The sequence below is a fragment of the Drosophila willistoni genome, assembly GCF_018902025.1.
Source record: "Drosophila willistoni isolate 14030-0811.24 chromosome 2R unlocalized genomic scaffold, UCI_dwil_1.1 Seg167, whole genome shotgun sequence".
Classification (NCBI taxonomy): domain Eukaryota; kingdom Metazoa; phylum Arthropoda; class Insecta; order Diptera; family Drosophilidae; genus Drosophila; species Drosophila willistoni.
Genome location: NW_025814050.1, coordinates 23629140 through 23650172, shown reverse-complemented (window position 1 = coordinate 23650172; position 21033 = coordinate 23629140). Strand labels below are relative to the sequence as shown.

The 21033-nt window shown below is 34.7% G+C and overlaps 1 protein-coding gene across 3 annotated transcripts in view; it reads left to right on the top strand.

The window, feature by feature from the left end:
* The window catches only part of LOC6651848 (fibronectin type-III domain-containing protein 3A), a 44612-nt gene that overhangs the window by 9752 nt on the left and 13827 nt on the right, over positions 1-21033 (top strand). Inside the window, exons 1-2 of one of the 3 annotated variants that reach the window (XM_047010518.1) lie at positions 2296-2571; positions 5083-5154. The exons of 1 other annotated variant lie outside the window; for it this stretch is intronic. In XM_047010518.1, the coding sequence (XP_046866474.1) occupies positions 5136-5154 (19 nt within the window). In that variant the 5' untranslated portion in view covers positions 2296-2571; positions 5083-5135. Of the gene's footprint in view, positions 1-2295; positions 2572-5082; positions 5155-21033 lie in introns of those variants that run through there. One more of the 3 variants, XM_023180945.2, reaches the window with a different exon arrangement.

Genomic DNA, 21033 nt, shown 5'->3' with positions numbered 1-21033 from the left:
TATATAAGATGTTTGCATGTATGTGTGTGGGTATAAATTGGTTGTGCGTGTTGACCTTGCAAATAGCCGCAGGCCCCACAGAGAGGCGCAGGGAAAAAAACAGAGCTACAGGCACAGCAAGGGAGAGGAAGATAGAGCGAGACGGCAGTCTCCTGAGTCAAGTCGTTTAATTACTTTTTAATGAGTTTGCTATAAAACCAAAAGGGAGGCGTGGCCCATCGTGTTGCGGCGCGTCGAATATGTGTCTCAATAACCGTTGACAGCATTTAAAATAAAGCAAACCATAAATTTCATCTTCCATACACATACACATACATACATACAATCATATAAATATACATATATAGATGTCAGTGTAAGTCTTCATCCGCCTGTCCCTCTCTAACCCTCTGTCCTTTTCTATACCTTTCTTTTTCGCTTTTGTATGCATTTTTATTTATATCGTCGCATTTTTCTTTGGACTACAACAAACAATCCAAAAAAAAAAAAGAAGAAAATAATAAAAATAAAAAAATTGCAGCAAACGCAGCTTTCATTTGATTTGTTGTCATTGTTGTTGTTGCAGCAGCAATTGTTGGCTACGGCCACTTATGGCCTCCAGAAGCTTCTGGGCTGAGTTCCGAGTTCAACAACCGACAAATGCAGAGCAAGCGGGCAGCCGAGTAACAAGGATAGCTAGAGCACAGAGACAGAACAGAAAAAAGGACCCCAAAAATGAAAGAAGAATGTGATAAAAAAAAGAATCTCTACCAAAAGCAATGCAAAAAATTGGCATCAAACAACAGAAACTTACTTTTAGGCGAAAGGGTTGGGGCTTAGGGTGGTAGTTGGAGGGTTTAGGGGCACACATGCAATGCGCATTAAAACTGTAACTGTAACGGTTCCTCCTATACAACTGGCTCTTTCTCTTTCCACTCCTTCTCTCTCGCTTGCACTATATGTATGTATCTCTCTCTGTGTGTGTGTGTGTGTGTCTATCTCGCCCCAAGCGCACTTCAACTCCATCTCCTTCTGTCCATTCTCTAGCTGCTTCTCCTCTTCATCTTTCAGTTTCATCTGCCAGGCAAGTTAAGTGCCATTCATGTGATTCTGCTATTCCATTTTTTTTAAATACCCTGGATAATAAGGGTATTCATGCACAATATAATATAAAATGGAATACCACTTAAAGAATTATGGAGTCCCTAAGGACCCTATAAAAATATATATATAAATATATACAAAATATCATATGTGGATATTTCATTCTTTAAGAATCTATCCTGCATAAGAAAAAGTGTCACAAGTTCTGCACTTTTTAACATAGTTATAAAGAGTATCTCTTAGTCGAAGTTGCGAACCACGAGGATTTCTATTTTCTTTTTTTGTTCATCTACTTTTTGATCCTAAACTTTTTTTCCAACGTTATTGTTGTTGCTGTCGTTTTTGTTTGCTGTGTCCTTTGCTTTTTGTTTCGACTTTTTCGGGGTGCTTCATTTATTAAAATATATATGTACATATGTATATACTTATAAATATATGTACATATATAAAAATACATACATATATACACATGTGTGAAATCTCCCAAGTGAGCCACCTAAAAAACCATTTGCGTATTTTTTACTCAAAAGTACTTATTTCGATTCATATGAAAAAAGGAAAATATATATATATATCTTTTATATAATATCTGTGCCCATAAAATGCTTACATATACTCTTATACATATGTATGTATGTACATATATATTTTTATTATTGTAGTACACGTTATGTTCGTTATAGTTGTCCTATATAATTGCCTTGGGGAGGGGGCTACCTCACCCAGCACCCTTTTTATTCGATACATATCATTCCGTTTCGAATTCCGTTTCAATTCGATTCGTTGCGATTGCCCTATGACTGACCGTCTGACAGCCTGCCCAATGGCCACAATTTTCACAGTTTCCACACGCGACTTTTCTTTCATATCAATGTCGGTTTTTATTATTTTCTTTTTTTTGTTTTTGCCTTTTTTGCTGTGGGTGACATTTGCGGTTGTGAGAGAGATTTTAGCGGTTAATGGTCATGGGTCAATCGTTTCTAGTGGAAAGGGTTAAAAGGGTAAAAAGTATTAAGCCAACTACATAAATGTTTGGTCCTTTTGTTTTGTTTTGGCTATCAATTTGGGATTTGTTTCGGCTTGAATTTAAGTTTTCTTCCTGAACAAATTGACCAACACGGGATGACAAGCTTTGCCTCGGGGTTAAAGGTTTTTATAGGTCAATTTTTAGAGAATAAGGGAAAGTGAATACAAATCACTCTAATTTATATAGAAAGCCTTGACTTAAATTGAAATTGTATCCAAAATGCTGACAATTGGCGAGAAAAAGTATTAAATTCACACCCACTTACAAAACACACAAGAAAAAAACAAATTACACACACATGTAAATTATTTCAATATTTTTGGTAAATCAATTACAAATCTAAATTTACAATGGCCGTTAATTGGTCCCGAGCAGTGCCCTGTATCCCGAAAGATAATATGACCACAGAAGCTGGTAAAAGAGCCGAAAACAAATCGTTCCTAGCGTCCTACGAAAACGATGTAAGTTTCGTTTTCCTCAAATTAAGTTGAAATTGTCTGCCATTCGTTTTCTTGGCTTAAACAGAATTGTCCACCGCCGATGGCGCTTTTGATAGGATTTGAATATGCAAGAATTTGGAAGCGTGAGCATGACGCTTTTGTCAAAGATTGCAAAAAGTCTATGAAAAAACCAAAGTACAATAATGTGAAAAATAAAAACTGAAGCACCATGGAATCCCATCATAAAAAATTATCCTCTTGATTGAAATTCTGTTCAAGAACTTAACCAATAATTATCTGATTGGGTTCATTAGGGCCAACAAAAAAAGGAAAAAAAATTCACATACCCAATAAATTCCAAATTAAACACAAGACAATTTCATGATTTCATCTACAAAAACTAACCCCTAACACGTGTCTGTCGTTTAGTAGAATCTAAACTAACAAAAGTAAAATATATACTATATATTAGTATGTCTTTTGCTCTTGCACGTCCCATAAACTTTCTTGAGTGCTAATTTCTATAGAGCAAAACCTAAAGACCTACACAAGCATTGGTCCTTCTATCCACAGTTCAAAGGATTTATTACAATAAAAATCATGGTGAATATCATAACATATATGTATTTCGTGTATATGAAGGGGTCATAAAAAAAGACGAGAGTAAGTCAAGTAGTTTTCATGAGAGACCAGTTACCAATCTAACAACAAAATGTGAATAGGCATAAATGAATATAGAGACACAAAACTTACGCCACGCCCTCATTAAACAGCCTCCAGCAATGCCTTCCTTTTTTTCTTGTCACACAAAACAAGCCAAAAAATAAATAAAAAAAAAAATAATAATAAATGAACAGACCACAAAATGTGCCGAGGTTCTCGTCATAATAATATACAATGACTTCACATAAAATCCTCCATATGTTGTCTAGCGAAGAGACAAAATAAAAGCCGAAGGCCTAGAAGTCACTTTACCGTCGATTCTATACCCTAACTTTCATACATTACTTAACATTATTATTAGCCAGTTTGTTTGCCAAAATCGAACATTTTGCCATAAAGAAGCAACGTTAAATTTAATTTTCCTCTGTCCGTATTGTCTTATCTACTATGTATGATTCCCCCACTTAAACAAACCTCAAAAAATTGGAAAATTGCAAACGAAAATTGAAAAAGAAATATGTAAATTGAAAGAAAAAATAGTTGTTAAAATCAATATTCCCGACTCGGGGCAGCAAATTAAAATATTTCATAAAATTTCCTTTGAAATTTGTCGCAAGTGGATTTTGTTTTCGGATTTGATTTTTTTTTTTTGTGTGGATCGGCCTCGGATAATTTACTAAAAACAAAAACGCAGTGGAAATCCCACAAAATTTTCAATTCTTGATTATTTTGTTTTTTCCCCGAATTCGTGTGTTTCATTTCCAACATTTGCCGCACATGCGGAACACACTACAGAGGCACACACACACACACGCACACATTCAATTTGATGAAACAAAATAAATTATGCAATTAATTTGGCAGCCTCCTAATTTTAAATAATTAAATAAACGTATATATGTACATAAGTCTTTCTATACGATGTAATCATATTTATCCACATTTAAAATTATTATTACTTTTGACTAGACATGTTCCCTTCGTGTTTATAGCTCATTGCGAAATTTTTGTTGTCGAAAATTGTACTTTTTGATTCATAAACGAACAAAAGATTCCGTTTGAAAGAATAGCAAAGTTTTACTTAAATCAAATAAATTTGTTTAATTCCCCTTTACAAATAATTGAAAATTAAGAAAAGAGCCAGAGATATACATATATTTGAAACATTTTATATATTTTTATGTGTATTTGTATAATAATTTTCTAATATAACGTTTAGATCGCAAAAAGGTGTCTTTCAGTAAATGTACATTGTTTAAACCAACCAAAAATTGTTCAACGAATTGTTGATGTTTGTTTTGTTAGGCTAATCTATTTGGCACCTGTATTGACTGTGATAGTTGCGAATTGATTGCAAATTTCGCTTGAATAATTTATAAGTTGTATAATAAATAAGATATACGATATACAAACCATTTGCTAAAGTATTAAAATGCTCGTTATTTTTTGGGTACGTAATTAATTTCCATCATGTTTTCAATTATATTTTTCGTTGTTTGCATTGTGTTTTAACAGACGCGTGAAATGGCCAAAAAATATGGCAATGCAAAACGAAAATTATACAATGCCGCCAACACAGAGAGGCCAGCAAATAAATGTACATACATATATATATACATATGTATATGCAATATATCGGTATATATGAGGCTTATGAATTAATTATCGTTATTGTTTTTCAATTGGTAAGACCAAATTCGAGAGAGGTTTAAGGGGGGTATCAATTCAGTGAACTGGCAATTGCAACAGCAGGGCTTTAAAGTTGAATTTTAATATAAATATTTATATGTATTATCATTGCCGTTTACTTAAATACAGCAATTAATTGTGATATTAATGTTTATATATTTTTCATTTTTCTTTTTCCAGGTAAGCAACAACAACAACAAATACCACAATTCTTATCACCATCATCATTGTCAATGATAATGGCCTTTAACAGTAAGTGGAAAACGAAAAGGAAAAACTTAAAAATTTCAATTAAAAGCAGAATCTTTTAAATGCAACTGACCGTGCAACAAGGTCAAACTTTTGTTGCTCCTTTCTATCTCTCTCATTCTGTGTGTGTTATGCAATCACAAGAATTTTCTTCGAGTATCTTGGCAAAGGATTGCAACCTCTCCTGCATGTGTTCTCTTTTCACCTCCCACCACTTGAGAACTTTGGTTTTTATAGCCACGTGCAACACTGCGGCAAACTTTACGAGGTCATGGTAAAAGAAAGCAATTTCTTCGGCTTACTCCTAGAGGAACTTGCATGGCCATGAAAATGCTCACGATGAAGATAATGATGATGATGCTGATGATGTCATATGACATAAAAAACAATAATAAAATTTAATTTGTTCCTTCTGAAAACAATGGGAAATTCAAATGACTTCACTAATATCTATACAAATGCAAATTCTTTGATAAGTCTCTGTCTTTCTCGAGTTGTTTGTGTGTGGCACTTGTTGCCTGAAATGCAGGAGAAACCAAAGCAAAAGCATAGCAAAGTCGAAACTTTGGCATGAGCCACGCCTTTGCCATTTTTCCTTCGAGTGTCTTTTAATTTTTCATTTTTCTTGTTTCGGTTGTTTCTATGAGCAAAATGCATGTCTGAAATATCTTTCGGGTTGGCCAATTCAATTCAATTCAATTAAAACTGAGCAAACGCCGCACCCAAAAAAAGAAACGACAATGCTATTCCAGCGTTTTCAATTGATTGGATAGAGGCGGTATTTTCAATACACTAACTAAATGAAAGTATATCAAGATTTTATATAGTTTTTCATTCACGACACTTTTATGTCACACAAAGCGAACAGAAACAATGCAGTGTTGGATAAGCCCTTCGTACTCGCTTTGTCATTACTCTTGCAACACTTATCTTAGTGTATGCCTAATTCGATGCCTGAATGTTCAGGCAATTGCCCTTTACTCTTCCCATCGCCATGATGTTATATGATATACATGTTTAAGGTATCTTTTCCATGCGCTCTTGTATCGTATCTATATATGTACACATATATCTTTGCCATGATTCGAGATTTCTTTTTCAATTCGTTTGCATTGTTGCGCAGTGCCGCAAACCTCTTTGACATTTCGCTGGGTGTGTGTGTTGAATTACTTCACCTGCAGCAGCAGTTACAATTTGTCTATACACACACACACACACAGAGTTAACCGGCCCAGTTTGCCATTCACTTTTACCGTTTTAAGAGCAAGTGAATAAAGGAGAGGAATGGAGAAGTAAGTGGGGGTTAGGGTACTGATGGCGTTGGTCACTTGAGGCACTTGCCCGCCCTCAACTTTGATGCAGATTGTTCACTTTTTCTTTTTTTTTTTTCTATATGTATATTGTCTGCATTTTTTCCTTTGATGACTCAACATTTGCCGCTGTGTTCTGTGGCACTTTCTCTCTTTCCAGCTGGGATGTTGCCACCCAAAAATCCCATCTCTCTCTTCTTCTCATCATTATCTTCATCATCGTGAGCAGCGGCATTCCCTGTTCTATTTGCACAACTAAGCAGCAATTAACGCTAATTATGAAAATTTCTTTTTAACTTGACTTGCAATTGTGGTTGAGAGAAAAAGAAGCAAAGCGAGAAAAAGTGAAGGGACTATGAAATTTCTTCTCCCCTTTCTATATTTTTCTATTTTTTTAAGGGCTGTGTTTAACTAGGACTGAAAGATACACACTTCCGTTTAGAGTGTTTTATTTGTCTTTGGCTTATATGACAAATGTCAATTGGATTTAATTTGTAGCTTTTCGTTAACAAAGGATTAAAGGATTTGTCAAGCTTAGCCGAATACTACTCACTATGTGTTTTTATTTTGCCACTTGGAAGTCAATCAATTTAACATTTCCGCTTTTAATTAGTCATTGTAGTCATCCGGCTTTTACCGGGGCTATTTGATAAGCCTTTTTCTTATATTTGCTTAGCCAATTTCTTATCAATAAACGCCTGACGTAAAAGATACACAACAAAATGTCACAACAACAAAAGCAAAATAAACAAACACCAGTAAAACAAATTGACAAACTAACTGTTGTTTGTCTCGTGTTTTTATTGTTTGTCTTGCGGTTGGGTGTGCGCATCTTTGAGATACAAATTAAAAAAGGCACACACAACGGCAAGAAGAGCGGAAGGGAGGGAGAAAGGCCACAGCAGCAGCTGCTCTAAATATAATTTATTTAAATGCTATTGCGGCTGCTGTGACTCACATCCTCAATTTACGTTCTTTATGCACATACACAAAGATACACACATACACAAACATGTATACATATATATGCATTACTCTCATTCATGAAACCAAACCAACAGCTTTTGATGCCACCGAGAGCATCTGTTCGGCTCTGACAAACTAACAAATTCCCAAACAAATATGTATTTGAAACAGTCTTTGATTTTTTTTAGAAAAAAAACCTGTTCAAAGGTAATAAATTAGTTGCCATGATTCATCGATTAGCACTTCGATTCGATTTGAGGGCACGTCCGGTGCGAAAAACTCTAAGTTAACAAAATTCAAATGAATAATAATAACCCTTGATTATTTGGCGCACAAAAACTTTTACGAAATTCCCACTAATTATGATTAATAATTGTAGATCAAACTTAAATTTGAGCCTATTAAAGGTCGAGTTAATATATACACGAGAGAGTTCAAAATAGTTCACTAAAATCCTGAGCAACAACATACTTAAATTTTGAATTCTACAGTACAACAACAAACAATATAAAAACCGAATATACAAAATATATTTAATTTTTTATATACTTTTAATTTTTTGTTTATTTACTTAAAAAGTTTTCTGCAAATAAGACTTCTAAATTATTCGAAAATTCCAGTATTTATTATTTATTATGTTGTTCCTAATCTCAAATTTCCCAAAATTTCAATTTAAATAAAAACGTTATCTAATGAACTTATTTTCATAATATCCACCAATTTTATTCGGAAAAAATCTTTAATCTTTAAAGTCAGGGAAGTTTCTATAGCGCCTGGAATACCCAACAAAAAATACCAACTATTTCTCATGAGTCAAAATTTCTAAACAAAATATCAAAGAAGCTAACTTCGGCTATGCCGAAGTTTATATACCCTTGCATTATACTTGGCAATAATATTTTTCCTTTTTGAAATTTCTTTCCCTGCAACTCAATTCATCAATACACAAACAAAATATTATTTCTCTTTTTACCACAAGTTTTTCTTCTTCCATCATTTTCTAAGCAAAGCACGGCACGCATACACATACAGTTCATGTAGCGTTGCGTCTGTGTGTGTATGCGTGTGCTCTGTTGATTTGATGATGGCAGTAGTAGGCAGCAAGCAGCGCTGCCGGCAGCGTTTGAACCGATTTATATTGACTGTAACTTGTGTTCTATTTATCGGATCAGATTCAAATTTTGGGATCTGAGATTTTATATCTATTACTATCATATTGGTAAATTTCATGGGGATACTCCAATTTTTGCAAAAATGTTTCTTCTAGAGCTATATGATATAGTGGTCCGATCCCAAAGATTTTCATACTTTATCTCACCCGGGTAAAAAAAAGCTCCCAAAAAAAATTTCATCCCGATAGCTCTTAAGATGGCTGAGTAAAAAGCGTACGCACCGACGGACAGACGGACAGACGGTCAGACGGACAGACGGACAGACGGACATGGCTATATCGACTTAGCTTCTCATGCTGATCAAGAAAATATATACTTTATGGGGTCGGAAACGTCTCCTTCTGTGCGTTACAAACATCTGACCAATTTTATAATACCCTCTGCAAGGGTATAAAAATGTATGAAAGATCAAACGATCAATTTTGGATGTTTCACTTGAAATGAAATGAAATTCGGCAAAGAAAATATTGATTTACTAAATGCCAATTTGCTGAATATAGAGATGATTGTAAACAAAAATTTTTCACACTAATTAGTGAACCATATTTAGCTTAGATTAGCAAGTTCAAAGACCTGTCAAACGATTTGTAATGAAATGACCAAACAATGTTGGTACACATATATATACATATAACATATATACATACATATGTATGTATGTATGTATGCATATTAATTTACAATTTTTGTTTTGTGGTTTTTCAATTATTTTCCAAGTGTCAATTCGAAAGCAAAGTGAGGAAAAAAGTGCGTGCCTGGGCTGAGAGTTGAATGGCACGAAGGGGTAGATAGGTGTGGCCAAATGTATCTATTAGATACAAAATGCACGCAAAAATGCGGTTAACTGCATTTGACGGCGTTCAAGTCAGTTTTGCCATTTACCGTTAGATTAGCAGCAGCGGCAGCAATAACAACAAAAACAACAGCAAAAGCCAAGCCATCGAAATTGAAGTGGAAGCCAAGTATTTGGGTCAGTTGGTTTTGCACCGCACTCCACGCTTGGTTGCCACTTGAAGTTGTCTATTGCCTCCACCACCGCCATCTGACTCCCCTCGTCCCCTTCTCTGCATTGGTGGCCATGGTAAACTTTTTGGCTTATGCAAAAAACACACAAAATTTGCTCATACATGCGATATACATATAAAATATATATATCCATATGTATGTGCAAGTATGATATATGCATGGGTCTGTCTGTGTGGGTTAATTTGAAAGTTTCAACTGTCACAAATGTTATAATTGACGGCATGCCACTTACTTGTGCTACACACACACACACACACACACACACACACACACACACACACACACACACACACTATTGCAAATTTGAATCTGTGCATCGCATTTTTTCCTCCTTTTTTCAATTGTTGCAGCTCAAGCTTGTTTCGGCTAAGTGCCGTTAAGTGAGGCATTGAGTGACAATGCTCTAAAGATTACGCCCACACGATAAAACGAATGCAAAACAATAGCCCAAGTGTTTTGCGAGTGAGTAAGACATGCGCTCTAGTTCTTAAAGACAAAAAAACATAGTCCAGAATGTTTGTGGCATTGCGGTTAATTAGGTACTATCAGTTTTTTGAAGGCACAACAATTCTATTTTAAGCAAATCAAGTTATAAATTAAATAAGTGTGACAAAGATATGCAAGATATGTCAACAAGACTGATGACTTAAGACAACAAACTATTTATCCTTGTATAAATTCAAAAATATAATAAAAGACCTAAATAAAAATAGCCATGTTAATCTCTGTTGACAGAATAATGTGCAAAAAAGCAGAAAACCAATACATATATACATACATAAATTTAGCATTTTTTTAAAAATTTGGCTTTCAAGCCACAAACATTAATTCCTCGTTAAATAAAAAAATGTAAAGTAAGAAACACTGACATAGGATTCAATCACCTATGTTATAAAGCCGTAAACAAATGCAATGTTCAACTAAATTAATTAGTCAGTAAACAAAAAGTGTGGCTGCACATTCTTAAAAAAAAGTACGACTGCATACATAAGTGTAGGTATTAAATGAAGGAATTTAGATCGTTTGGGGCAAAACTCTTCAACTAACATTCAACTCAGATATTTAAGAGGCAAAGTCTTTTTAGTACACTAAAAAACATTAATTTAAAAAACTAAATTAACCTTTGTATGCGGTCATATTGTATGCTTATCCTGCACTTTTAAAACCAGAATTTAAAAGTGTTTTTGCATATTTCAGACACAAAGAAATACGTTAAGCAAACTCAGTTGTTTCTAATGGATTTAAGCAGAAAAGCACTAAAATTAATTAGAAAATTCCAATCGGTGAGCTTTATATGCACAGTTGTACCTACACATGTACATATATACTTGTTAAATTGAAAAGCTTGACAATATGTATAACGAATGCTTAAGAAAAATATGTGAACAAAGTAATTAAATGTTTGCAGTTTTTACAACCACTCAATAACACTTGAAACAAAGCCTTTTTGCCAAGCAGAAACATGTGAAGAAAACAATTTACTAAACTATATTGAAAACGCATTGCTCAAAAATTTGCCAATTATCTGTTTAGGCATATTGAGTAGAGATAGTGTTGCTACATTTGCAGAATAAGTGTGGCTGCATTTTATTTTAATTTAGGTCCCAACTACACACATACATACATATGTAAGTAAATTTGGCAAATTCTATTAAGACTTTGTTTAGCCAATTCACATTCCCACCACTTGATAGCTAAGTGTGTGTATATCTACATGCCCACAAGGTCGTCTCTTAATATTGGCAAATCTTTAACGCTTTTTATTATCCATATACATATATTTTGGGTTATATGTTCGTGGGAAACTAACTTTGAGCAGAGATCATTTGTGTTGTCACAATGGGAGCAGACAACGTGACTTTGAATAATTTTATACTCACACACACACATCTACAAAATCACACATATAACTATAAACATTTTGTGCAATTTATTAAATTGTGTATTTGTGACCCGCGCGCAAAAAAAAAGAGAGAGATAGAGATAAACAGATTTTTTTTCTTGCAGATACATTTTGTATATCGAATACATTTATTTTCTTCTTATTTTTGTTAATGAAAATTTATGAAACTCTCTTTTGTTGCGCCAAATTGATGAAATCTTTCTACATATTGCTAATTTTCACTTTGCCATTCATGACTTGGCTCTGACTCTGACTCTGGCTTTGGCTTTGGCTTTGCCTGCGTGTTTATTGCATCCGTTTTGTGGCATAGTTTTGGCATTGTTGCAGCTTAGCACGAAGCGGATATTGTCACTTTTGCAATTACAACGCGCATAACTTTGCACAACGACAACAACAACATCAACAACAACAACAATAACGACAACAACAGCAACTGCACGCCATTGAAATTGCCTTTAAAAGTAGCTAGAATATCCACTAGGATGGAAAAGTAGTAGAAAACTCAACCATGAATGAAAAGTGAGTAGAAAGAGAAACTGCAAACTGGCGAACAAAGCTAGAAGAGAAAGACACAGACAAAGTTGAAGCATTTATAATGCAATTTCAAAGATACCATCATACCTTATCTGATCACTTATGGAACTGGGAGATTTTCCAAATGTTGTCTAAAATCATAAGAAACAATTGCTTGAATTTTAGCATAAATGTTGCTACATCTAATTCAATTAGCATTGCAAAATGGATTTTTCTGTTGGGATCGGAATGATTAGATAAATTTATAATAACACAGTGCCATTAAGGCTAAATCTTGATTAATTAATTAATTTTTACTTTGGTCACTGTAAACAAAAGGTCTCAAAATCTTTCTTGCTAGATAGTTTTCACACGGCTTAATAGAAAAAGTTTTCAAGATAAGATAATGACCTAAAATTTTACACGAATTGAAAATTGATGAGTTCTGAAAGTAAAATGATTTTTATACACGCCAATATTACTTTGTAATTATTTTGAGAATCTGAAATATGACTAATTAAAAAAACCGAAAATATATAAAATTGACTCAATTGATATATTTATTGAGGGGATCTTAAATTGGATGTTTTACAATAAATAAAAATACCAAAATTTTTGTGATTTTAAGATTACCTAAACAAAAGTTACTAGTAATTCGCCAGACAATTATTTTAATCTGAATCGTTTACACTTTCAAGCTAACTTTCAATTGAATTTGGTGAACTTTGGATACATTGAGTTTGACATAAATTTGAACACAGATTTTAATGGATTTACCTTAACCTAGTTTTATTTATATTACCTTTGTATCAATTTAGAACTTTTCGTTTTGACCAGATTTCCAGCTTTTTATTGACAGTTTGCTAACAAATTTAACTGCCATCCACATATGTCCACATCAAGACCACATTAAGTTTTCTGCCCTGTGTCAGAAAACTTCGATGAGAACTTCTAAGGCGCAGACAAACGTCGCCTGCTGGCCTCTGTACTCTGTCCTCTGTGGTGTGGCTTGGCGTTGTCTGTGCCTGTCAAACCGTAAATGGCGTCATTGTGACAGTCGTTTGTCTGACGCCCAGCAATTTCGTTTGATTTAACATATTTTATGCGAGTTTTATGACAATATTAATTTCCATCTGCATTGGCTTTATGGTTTCCATTCCATTCGACGACACGCCCCTTTTTTTGGCAGACAAAATTATTAATAGAAACATAATCAAAAATATTGTAAAGCTGCAACAGTTTGATGGTCATCGACTATTTTGCTGATTTCGATTGCAGTGAGGGGAGAATATCTTTAATAATATTTTGTATTATATTTTTATATCTCCGTTTATTCCTAGAGAATCGAATGTGTGATTTTTTTTCTACTTAATTTTACTACTATATTTATAAAGCGATAAACGAGACGTCAAAATTGGAATACCCCTAATTACCCTGTTTTTCTCTCTCTAATTTTGCATACATCTAAGTAATTATCTTGATTTTTGTTTTTTGTTGCTACTTGCAAGAAATTTATGGCTGGAATTTTTATTATTTTTCAAGTTATTTAATTGTATTTGGGTTTTTTTTTGTTGTGTTGTTGTTTTTTTTATTGTGTGTATTGCTTGGTGTTTGTGTTTTTTATTTGTTAAATTCTTTTCTGTATGTTTGATGATGATGATGATTTCTTTTTTCTTCAGAATTTTTTCATTTGCTTAAATTTATTTCTCTGTATTTTTCTCTCTTGCTCTCTTGCTCTCCTCTATCTGTTTTTCGGCATGTCTGTCTCGTTTTTACAAATATCTCAGCACTTTTGTTAAACAATAATTTTTTATTCTGCGGACTTTGTTGTTGCTTTGCTTACTTCTGCACTTCATTGTGTTAATTATATGCTGGATGTTTATTTTTTTATAAGTTTAGTGTTTGTTTTCTTTGATACCCTTGCCAAGGGGCTTAGACGTGTTTGGAATTCTGGCTAACGATATTTCGCTGTTGGGTTAATTTGTTTTTGGTTTGTGAAAAGCTTATTAAACTATTTGCATATGATTAAATGAAATGAACGAACATAAATACACGAATATGTAATGTACTACACCTCAAATTAACCTAAAGGGTATCAAGATTTCGACGCAAAGCATTTAATTGCGTTCTCTTTGCGATTTTTGTGTTTTGAAATTTCTGCTTTGCTGGCTTTGTTTTTGCCGTTCATTGAACTGCAGACACACTTTAATTTTCAGTTTTTTAAAAATTGTTTGTCTTTTTCTGGTTCGGTTTTTTGCACGCGCGTTTCGGCTTTTGTCTGTTTTTTGTCTTATTGTTGTTTAAGGCCAGAAATATGCCAAAGTTGAAGCCCCATTGTTGAATGTGAAAGTTGTTGATGCTCGCTTTTTTAACTATTTTTTGAAGATTTGCCTCCCTGTCTGTCTGCGGTACCCTGCCGCGTTGTGAACTCTTGACACACAATTAGCGCTTAATAAAAAGCGAAAAGCGAAGAAAAAAAGAAACATTTTTGAAATGGAAAAACATTACATCAATATGAAAAAGTTAAAGATGATGTATTTCAGTTGGATTTATGAATGGGGCTGACAGAGTTTGGTGGCATGTTGCATTTCTTCCCCTCCTTCCCCTTTTATTTTGCCTTTTCGTGTGGAACGTTGAACGTGATGGCCATGTCGAATGGTAATAAGTAGTAACAAAAGGCCAAATGAATGATGAACTTTTGTGGTGCTGTAAGAGGACTGCAAATACTTTCAAGTGCCAACTTCAATGGTGTCGACCAAGTGGCAAAGCCGTCATCACAGATCTCTCAAGTGGGGGAAGTTAAACCAAGTTTTAAGTACAGCATTTCCTAAAAAGTCGACTGATCTTTTTAAGCTGTATCGAACTGTGAAATTCATTAATTTACAATTAAAAGATTCCCTTTTGTTTTTCTTATTTTGAAAAAGTGTTGAAAGTGTTGAGTGTCTTGAATATGTGGAATTTCCAAAATTTTCATTAATGAATAGGATTAAAGATGAAAGTAAATCTTATTACAACAAAAACTAATATACTAATATGCATAAATTAAGTTCTTTATATGGCATTATCTTATTTTTTCTACAGCCTTTGAAGATTGCTTAAACTTTTATTTCCCTTTCGTTAAAAATCTGGATCAAATTTTGAAGAATATTCGATAATAAAAAAAATACAAATTTATTTAAATTTCATAAAATTTTCATTCTTTTCTATTATTCTTTAAGCCTTGTTTTTTTATTTGCCGGCTGTTTGTTTCTGTTGGTTTTTTGGCCTTTTGTAGATTTTTGCCAGTTGGCGGGCCATAACTTGACGCTGTTGTTTTTTTTTGTGTTTGTGCCTGAATAATTAATTTTATTTATGCCGCGACAAACGATTCTCTTGTTCTTCGTCTGCTATGTCTCCTGCTTGTCTCTGAGCCGCAATGCTCATAAATTGTTGAGTACATGCAAAAGGAAAGCGAGAGGGGTAAGTGGCTACAGAAAGAGAAGGGGACAAGGTGCAAGAGGCAGAGGCATTGCAATTAGTTGCCAACACGCCAATAGAACAGGAGAGGGCGGCGGAAAGGGCAAGAAGTTGCGATAGAGCGAAAGAGCAAAACAAAAGTGAAATGACGGGAAAAAAAATTGTTGTGGGCACAAAAAATCGCTGATAGCTCAAGCTGAAAATAATTTATAAGCTGGGTCCAAAGACAGAAGACAAAAATTCCGTAAGTCGATTGAAAAGACGACTGTGGGGTACCCTAACACATAAGTTTTTCTTATTTTCAATACCTATCCACCTTTTTACTAAATACTAAATCTATGTTCTATATCTAACACTAAAGTACTATAGTCCAATATTATATTTTTGAAGACCGATACAAACCTTGAGTGAGTGAATAATAATAATCTTATAAACGCTCTTTTGCAATTGCAACCCGTTTAAAAATGATTGCTACAGGGTATAGAAAATATCACGCACACACTCACACTCGCTCACGTGCTGCGCCATTTCTATATACAAGCTGGAAGATTTATAAGGCCGCAGCCAGTTGAGGATACTTCAAGGACAAACCTCCAAAAAAGAAAAAAAACAACTGGCAAGAAAAAAAACCAAGCAAAATAGGAAAACAAAAATTCAAACAGACGCAACTCCAGACGCAGACAAATAAAACTTAGACAAAGGGCAACTAGAGCAATAACAACAACAACAACAACAACCATAATAATGGAACGTTAAGGGCCTCTCCCCGCACATATATCTGTACGAGTGTATGTGTGTGTGTGTAAATCTTCCACCAGGTGGCATCAGACAGAACTAAATAGAGAAGAACAAGTTCAACAATTTGCACCTGTCACAGTTTGTGAAGCACTGAACCGCAACCACTTCAATATTTGCACAGTTGGCCCAATCCCCAACCCTCCGGACCCCTCCCCGCCATATCCGAAATCCCTTCCCACTTATTATGTTTCTTTTACGTTCTTGGTTTTTGTTTTTGGTAGGTGTTGCCTTTGGATTTGGGTCAGTCAGTCACATTGGCTCAGACTTGTTGTATAGGTGCCACTGTGTTAGTGTGTGTGTGTGTCTATATGAGTCTGTGTTTCTATGTGTTTGTGTGTTTGGGTCAACGTCTTGCTTTTTAGTCATTGTTTGTTGTTGGGCTTTCCCTTCTAAGCCTTCATTTCATTTCATTCTGCTTGGTTGACTGCTTTTTCTGGCTTTTTGTTTTGCTTACATTAATCAAATGGCCCTAATTAATCATTTGGACCGTCCGTTTATATTGAACAAATTTAAAACCATTGCCTACTTCAGGGCGCCCAGGACAACTAAAATTGCATGAAATACGAAAATGAAAAACTCTTGCCTACTTAAAGGCGCCTAAAGTAAGCCACAAGAAAAACAACTAAAGTTGCATAAAAAACTAAACAAATATTTATTACACTGTGAAAACGAAATAAGAATAGAATTTTCTGGTATTTCTTGGTTTTGATCTAGCTTTATTTATTTGATAATGTTTTCTAAATAGGATAGTAGGTAGTTTTATTTAAAAATACTGAAGCACTGTGTCAGAAATAAGTTAACTTACAAAAAAGTAGCTATCGATTTCTAATTGGCACACAGTGAATACAAATAAGGGTTTAGTCTGTATCTAAGTGCATTAATTACCTGACTCGCTCTGATGTCAGCTGCAACTCCTGTCAACTTGAAGCGAATGGCTCGAATTGCGCACTGTGTTTCATTCAGTTATCTCACATTTTTTTTGCAATTTGAGGTTAGTTCCATGTCGTTCTTTCAATTCGTCCATGTCTATATGACTTTTTCCCGCTAATTAGTCTTTCCCTATCTCATTACACATCCTCTGCAGTATATGTAATATGAGTTTGCATTGAAAAAATGCTGTTTCTTTTGTAGTTTAAGTTAGAACAGATTGAAATGGCGACTCATTCAAGCAAGTAACTAATACTAAGGGCCATGAGTTTCCCATTTTAGTCTACTTGTGGAAAGTCGAAATTACGTCTCATCCGCTTTATATCTTATGGGACTAAATCTCATGAATCTTTTCATTAAACTCGAATTGCGAATGATTAATCATTTTGTAAAAGTTGAAAAGGCATTTGCCAAGTTGTTACCAAATTCCTGTGCTTAGCGGATTTCGGCCTTTCCTTTGGAGAAATTAAAAAGCAAATACCTTTTGGGTGGGGGGAACAATGCTCCCCTGCTTACCCCTTCTACTGCTTAAATCTATGCAAAGCACATTTAGCATTTGACCCAGGGACCACTCTCAGGTTTTTTTTTTTGGGTTTGTTTTGTTTTATGTTGGTTTTTGTTTCTGCTTTTTAGTTGACTGGAAGGAAATTAATTACCCCGCTTTAAAATTTGATTTCATTTGTTTTCCGCTGCCTCAAATGTGCCACCCCTTCGCTCTTTCACTGTCTCATTGTCCCGCCATCTTTCCTTCCTTCCTTTCTTAGTTTGTTCGTTCGTTTGTCTTCCATTTCGTGTTTTAATGAGCTACATGCGCCACACGCTGATTTTGCCTTTTCGTGTTGTTTGTTTATTTTTTTCTCGTTTTGCATTTGTTATTATTGTTGCTGCTCTTTCGGCCAACATGCCACACACACCAACACACCTCCCTCATAGTCCCACTGACTGACCCCCTCACTCATTTTGTGTTTAATTTTATTTTCCTCTTTTACTGTTCTCCGACTGGCAAATTGCAAATTGCGGGTTAGCATTTCTTAATGTCAATGCCATTGCGAACGGGGAAAAGTGCTCGTAAGAAGAGAAATGAGGAATTTCAGCTTGGAGAACCGGAGAAACGGACAAGTGAACGGAACTTTACGCCACGGGATGAGTGAGTGGTGTTCCCTTTTCCAAAGAGAAGGTGATGGACCTTGTGTTTTCCTTTTTCCTTTTCCTTTCATTTTCTTTTTCGTTTTCGGTTGTACTTAAGTGCGCAACTTAATTGAATTGGACTCAACTAATTGTTGGAGAAGCAAAAAAAGTGCATACATTTTTATGGAAATTCTAGCCCTGACTGACTGTGTGTGTGTGTGGCCAAAAGCAGCAAACATACAGAAATGGCAACTAATTGAAAATATTCTACATTGAGGGTTGCTTCAATCCCATGATATTTGAAGTGTCTGGAACTGCCTTGCATTTCTTATTTAAACAGAATTGAAAACCCTTTCAAATCTCTGCTGGGAACTGAAGTGCGATTGCTATGTTCATTAGCAATTGTAATTACAGCACAAGGTTTAAAAAGTCGAAAAATGCATCTAAATTTAAAAAACTAAAAAGTTTAAAGTTGGCAAAGGATTACCATTGACCAAATAGGCTTAAATGCTCGTCAACAATATCAGACCTCAATGATGACAAAAAAACCTTTTATCTATACATAGAGATTATTTGATTTGACAGAATCGTTAAAAATTATCTACAAATCATACAAAAATTAAGGAAAATATCACTTTAAGCATAATCTAGCAGATTGTTCCAATAATTTCATTTCATTAGGATGTAAAGAAACTTTTAAACATGTATGATGTGAATATTTTTGTAAACTTAGGTGGACATTCAGAAAAGCCTTTCTCTCATTGATTTAATCTAACTTCTTTCTGTGACCACATCTACTATCTTCTATCATGTTTCAACTCCCCATTTTTGGCCTACTCTCTAACTTATCCCATCGCATCTCATCAGCAAGTTGTTAAGTTAATTGCGTGTGTTTCTCGCACTCTTTCTCTGATAGAGGCTAAGAAGGAGATAGACAGATATAGAGATATATAGAAAGATTCAATTAACGATGCGTGCCGCAATTATCATCAAGATGATGACGATTATGGCGACTTTTTTCTTCTACTTTCGCAATGCAATTAGAGCAGAACCACTAACATTTTCTTTTTTCTTTTGTATTTTCCTTTCTTTTTCTTCTCCTCTTATCGTTTGGGCTTGGACTTCTTTTTCGTCGTCTTCATTGTCATCTTTTTTGTCTCCACTTCTTAATAGCTAAATGATGAGAAGAAACAAGCAGCTTTAATTGCGCATACGCCCCGTTAACTGTGTGGGAATGTATTGGAACATTGATTGATGGGCGACTCTTCAAGTGGCTTTATTCATTCATTCTTTCATCTTGTTTTTTCTTTTCGCCTTGTTTTGTTGTTTTTTTTTTTTGTTTTTTGTTGGTTAAAGGAGAATGAGCGGCGCCATTTAGCGACAGTTGCCTGTCTGCACGTGCTCATCCGCCGTCGTTGCCATGGCCTCCCTTGTGTGTCTATTTGAATTTCCAATAGGCCAGGCCACAGACAAACATTTGCAACTCCTCTGCACCTGCTGTCGTCCCTCTCCATACACGGGACACATTCACATTCACACATACATACACACATGAATGTAAATATTGGCAGTTTGTGTGTCACCTAGAAGAGGAGAGGACGAAAAAAAAACAAGAACCAACAGAAATTTTTGTAAAACAGCCGTGAAATTTCCTGTGAAAAGCCTGCGGCAAATTGACAGCCCAACGGGGGGGCGTGGCATGCAGCTGTGTCACGCCTACGTGCGAGGTCTACTCATGGATCCGTGTCTCTTTATCGCACGTCACCACATTATGCCTTCATTTATGCTTTATGATGAGTAAATATTGTTATTAAAACGAAAAATTGTTCTTGAACGAAATGATAAACCATGCCCAGATGATTAGTTGCCATCTCCCCCCTTACACTCCTCGGCACCCCACCTATTTATCTTCTTCTTTCATCATTTTTCGTTAGATTAGCTTAGGTTATTTAGCATTTGGTTTATTGGTTTTGTCTCTTAGACTTAAGAAATGTTTTTCAGTCGACAGAATCTGAACAGCTTTTGTATGCCGAGCTATACATTTCACTTGTGGGTTTTGGCTTAATGTAAACGGGGGAGAGAGAGTTTATCAAGTGCGGCGACAAGGGGAGTTACCTCTCTGTCTGAGCGCTTTGACTGGTGTAATGCAAAACTCCAATGGCAAGAGCTTTTTAGGTTTTAGTTAGTAAGATTAATTTAGACTGATTAGTGGCAAAGCTTAAGGCAATTTTCATCTTAAATCACTTTGTGTGAAATTGTGTGTGAATATTTAGGAGTGTGTGCTGAAAATTAGATAGCAAAATATGTATATTTATACCTAAGAGAATGTTAATAATTTCGTGTGTGAGAGATAAGCTTGATGAACGACAGGTGCACAAGCTGCTTAGACACTTAATCAATTTCTATGAAGTACATACTGATTAATTAACTAAATGCAATGTGTATTTTAGATTTTGAGCCGTAAGTTGTTGTTAATACATTCAACTAAATGTATAGGCAATAGTTGTATATATAAGGTAAACCATATTCTACTTGAATTAACTGCTTGAAATTTCGTTTAACAAGTTCGTTATTATTAAGTTTATTCAAATCCCTACAATATTCAAATCTCTAACCTTGTTTTTGTTCCAACAAAATAAATTTACATTATTTTAAATTTCAACTGAATTCTTTCTCAGGTCAA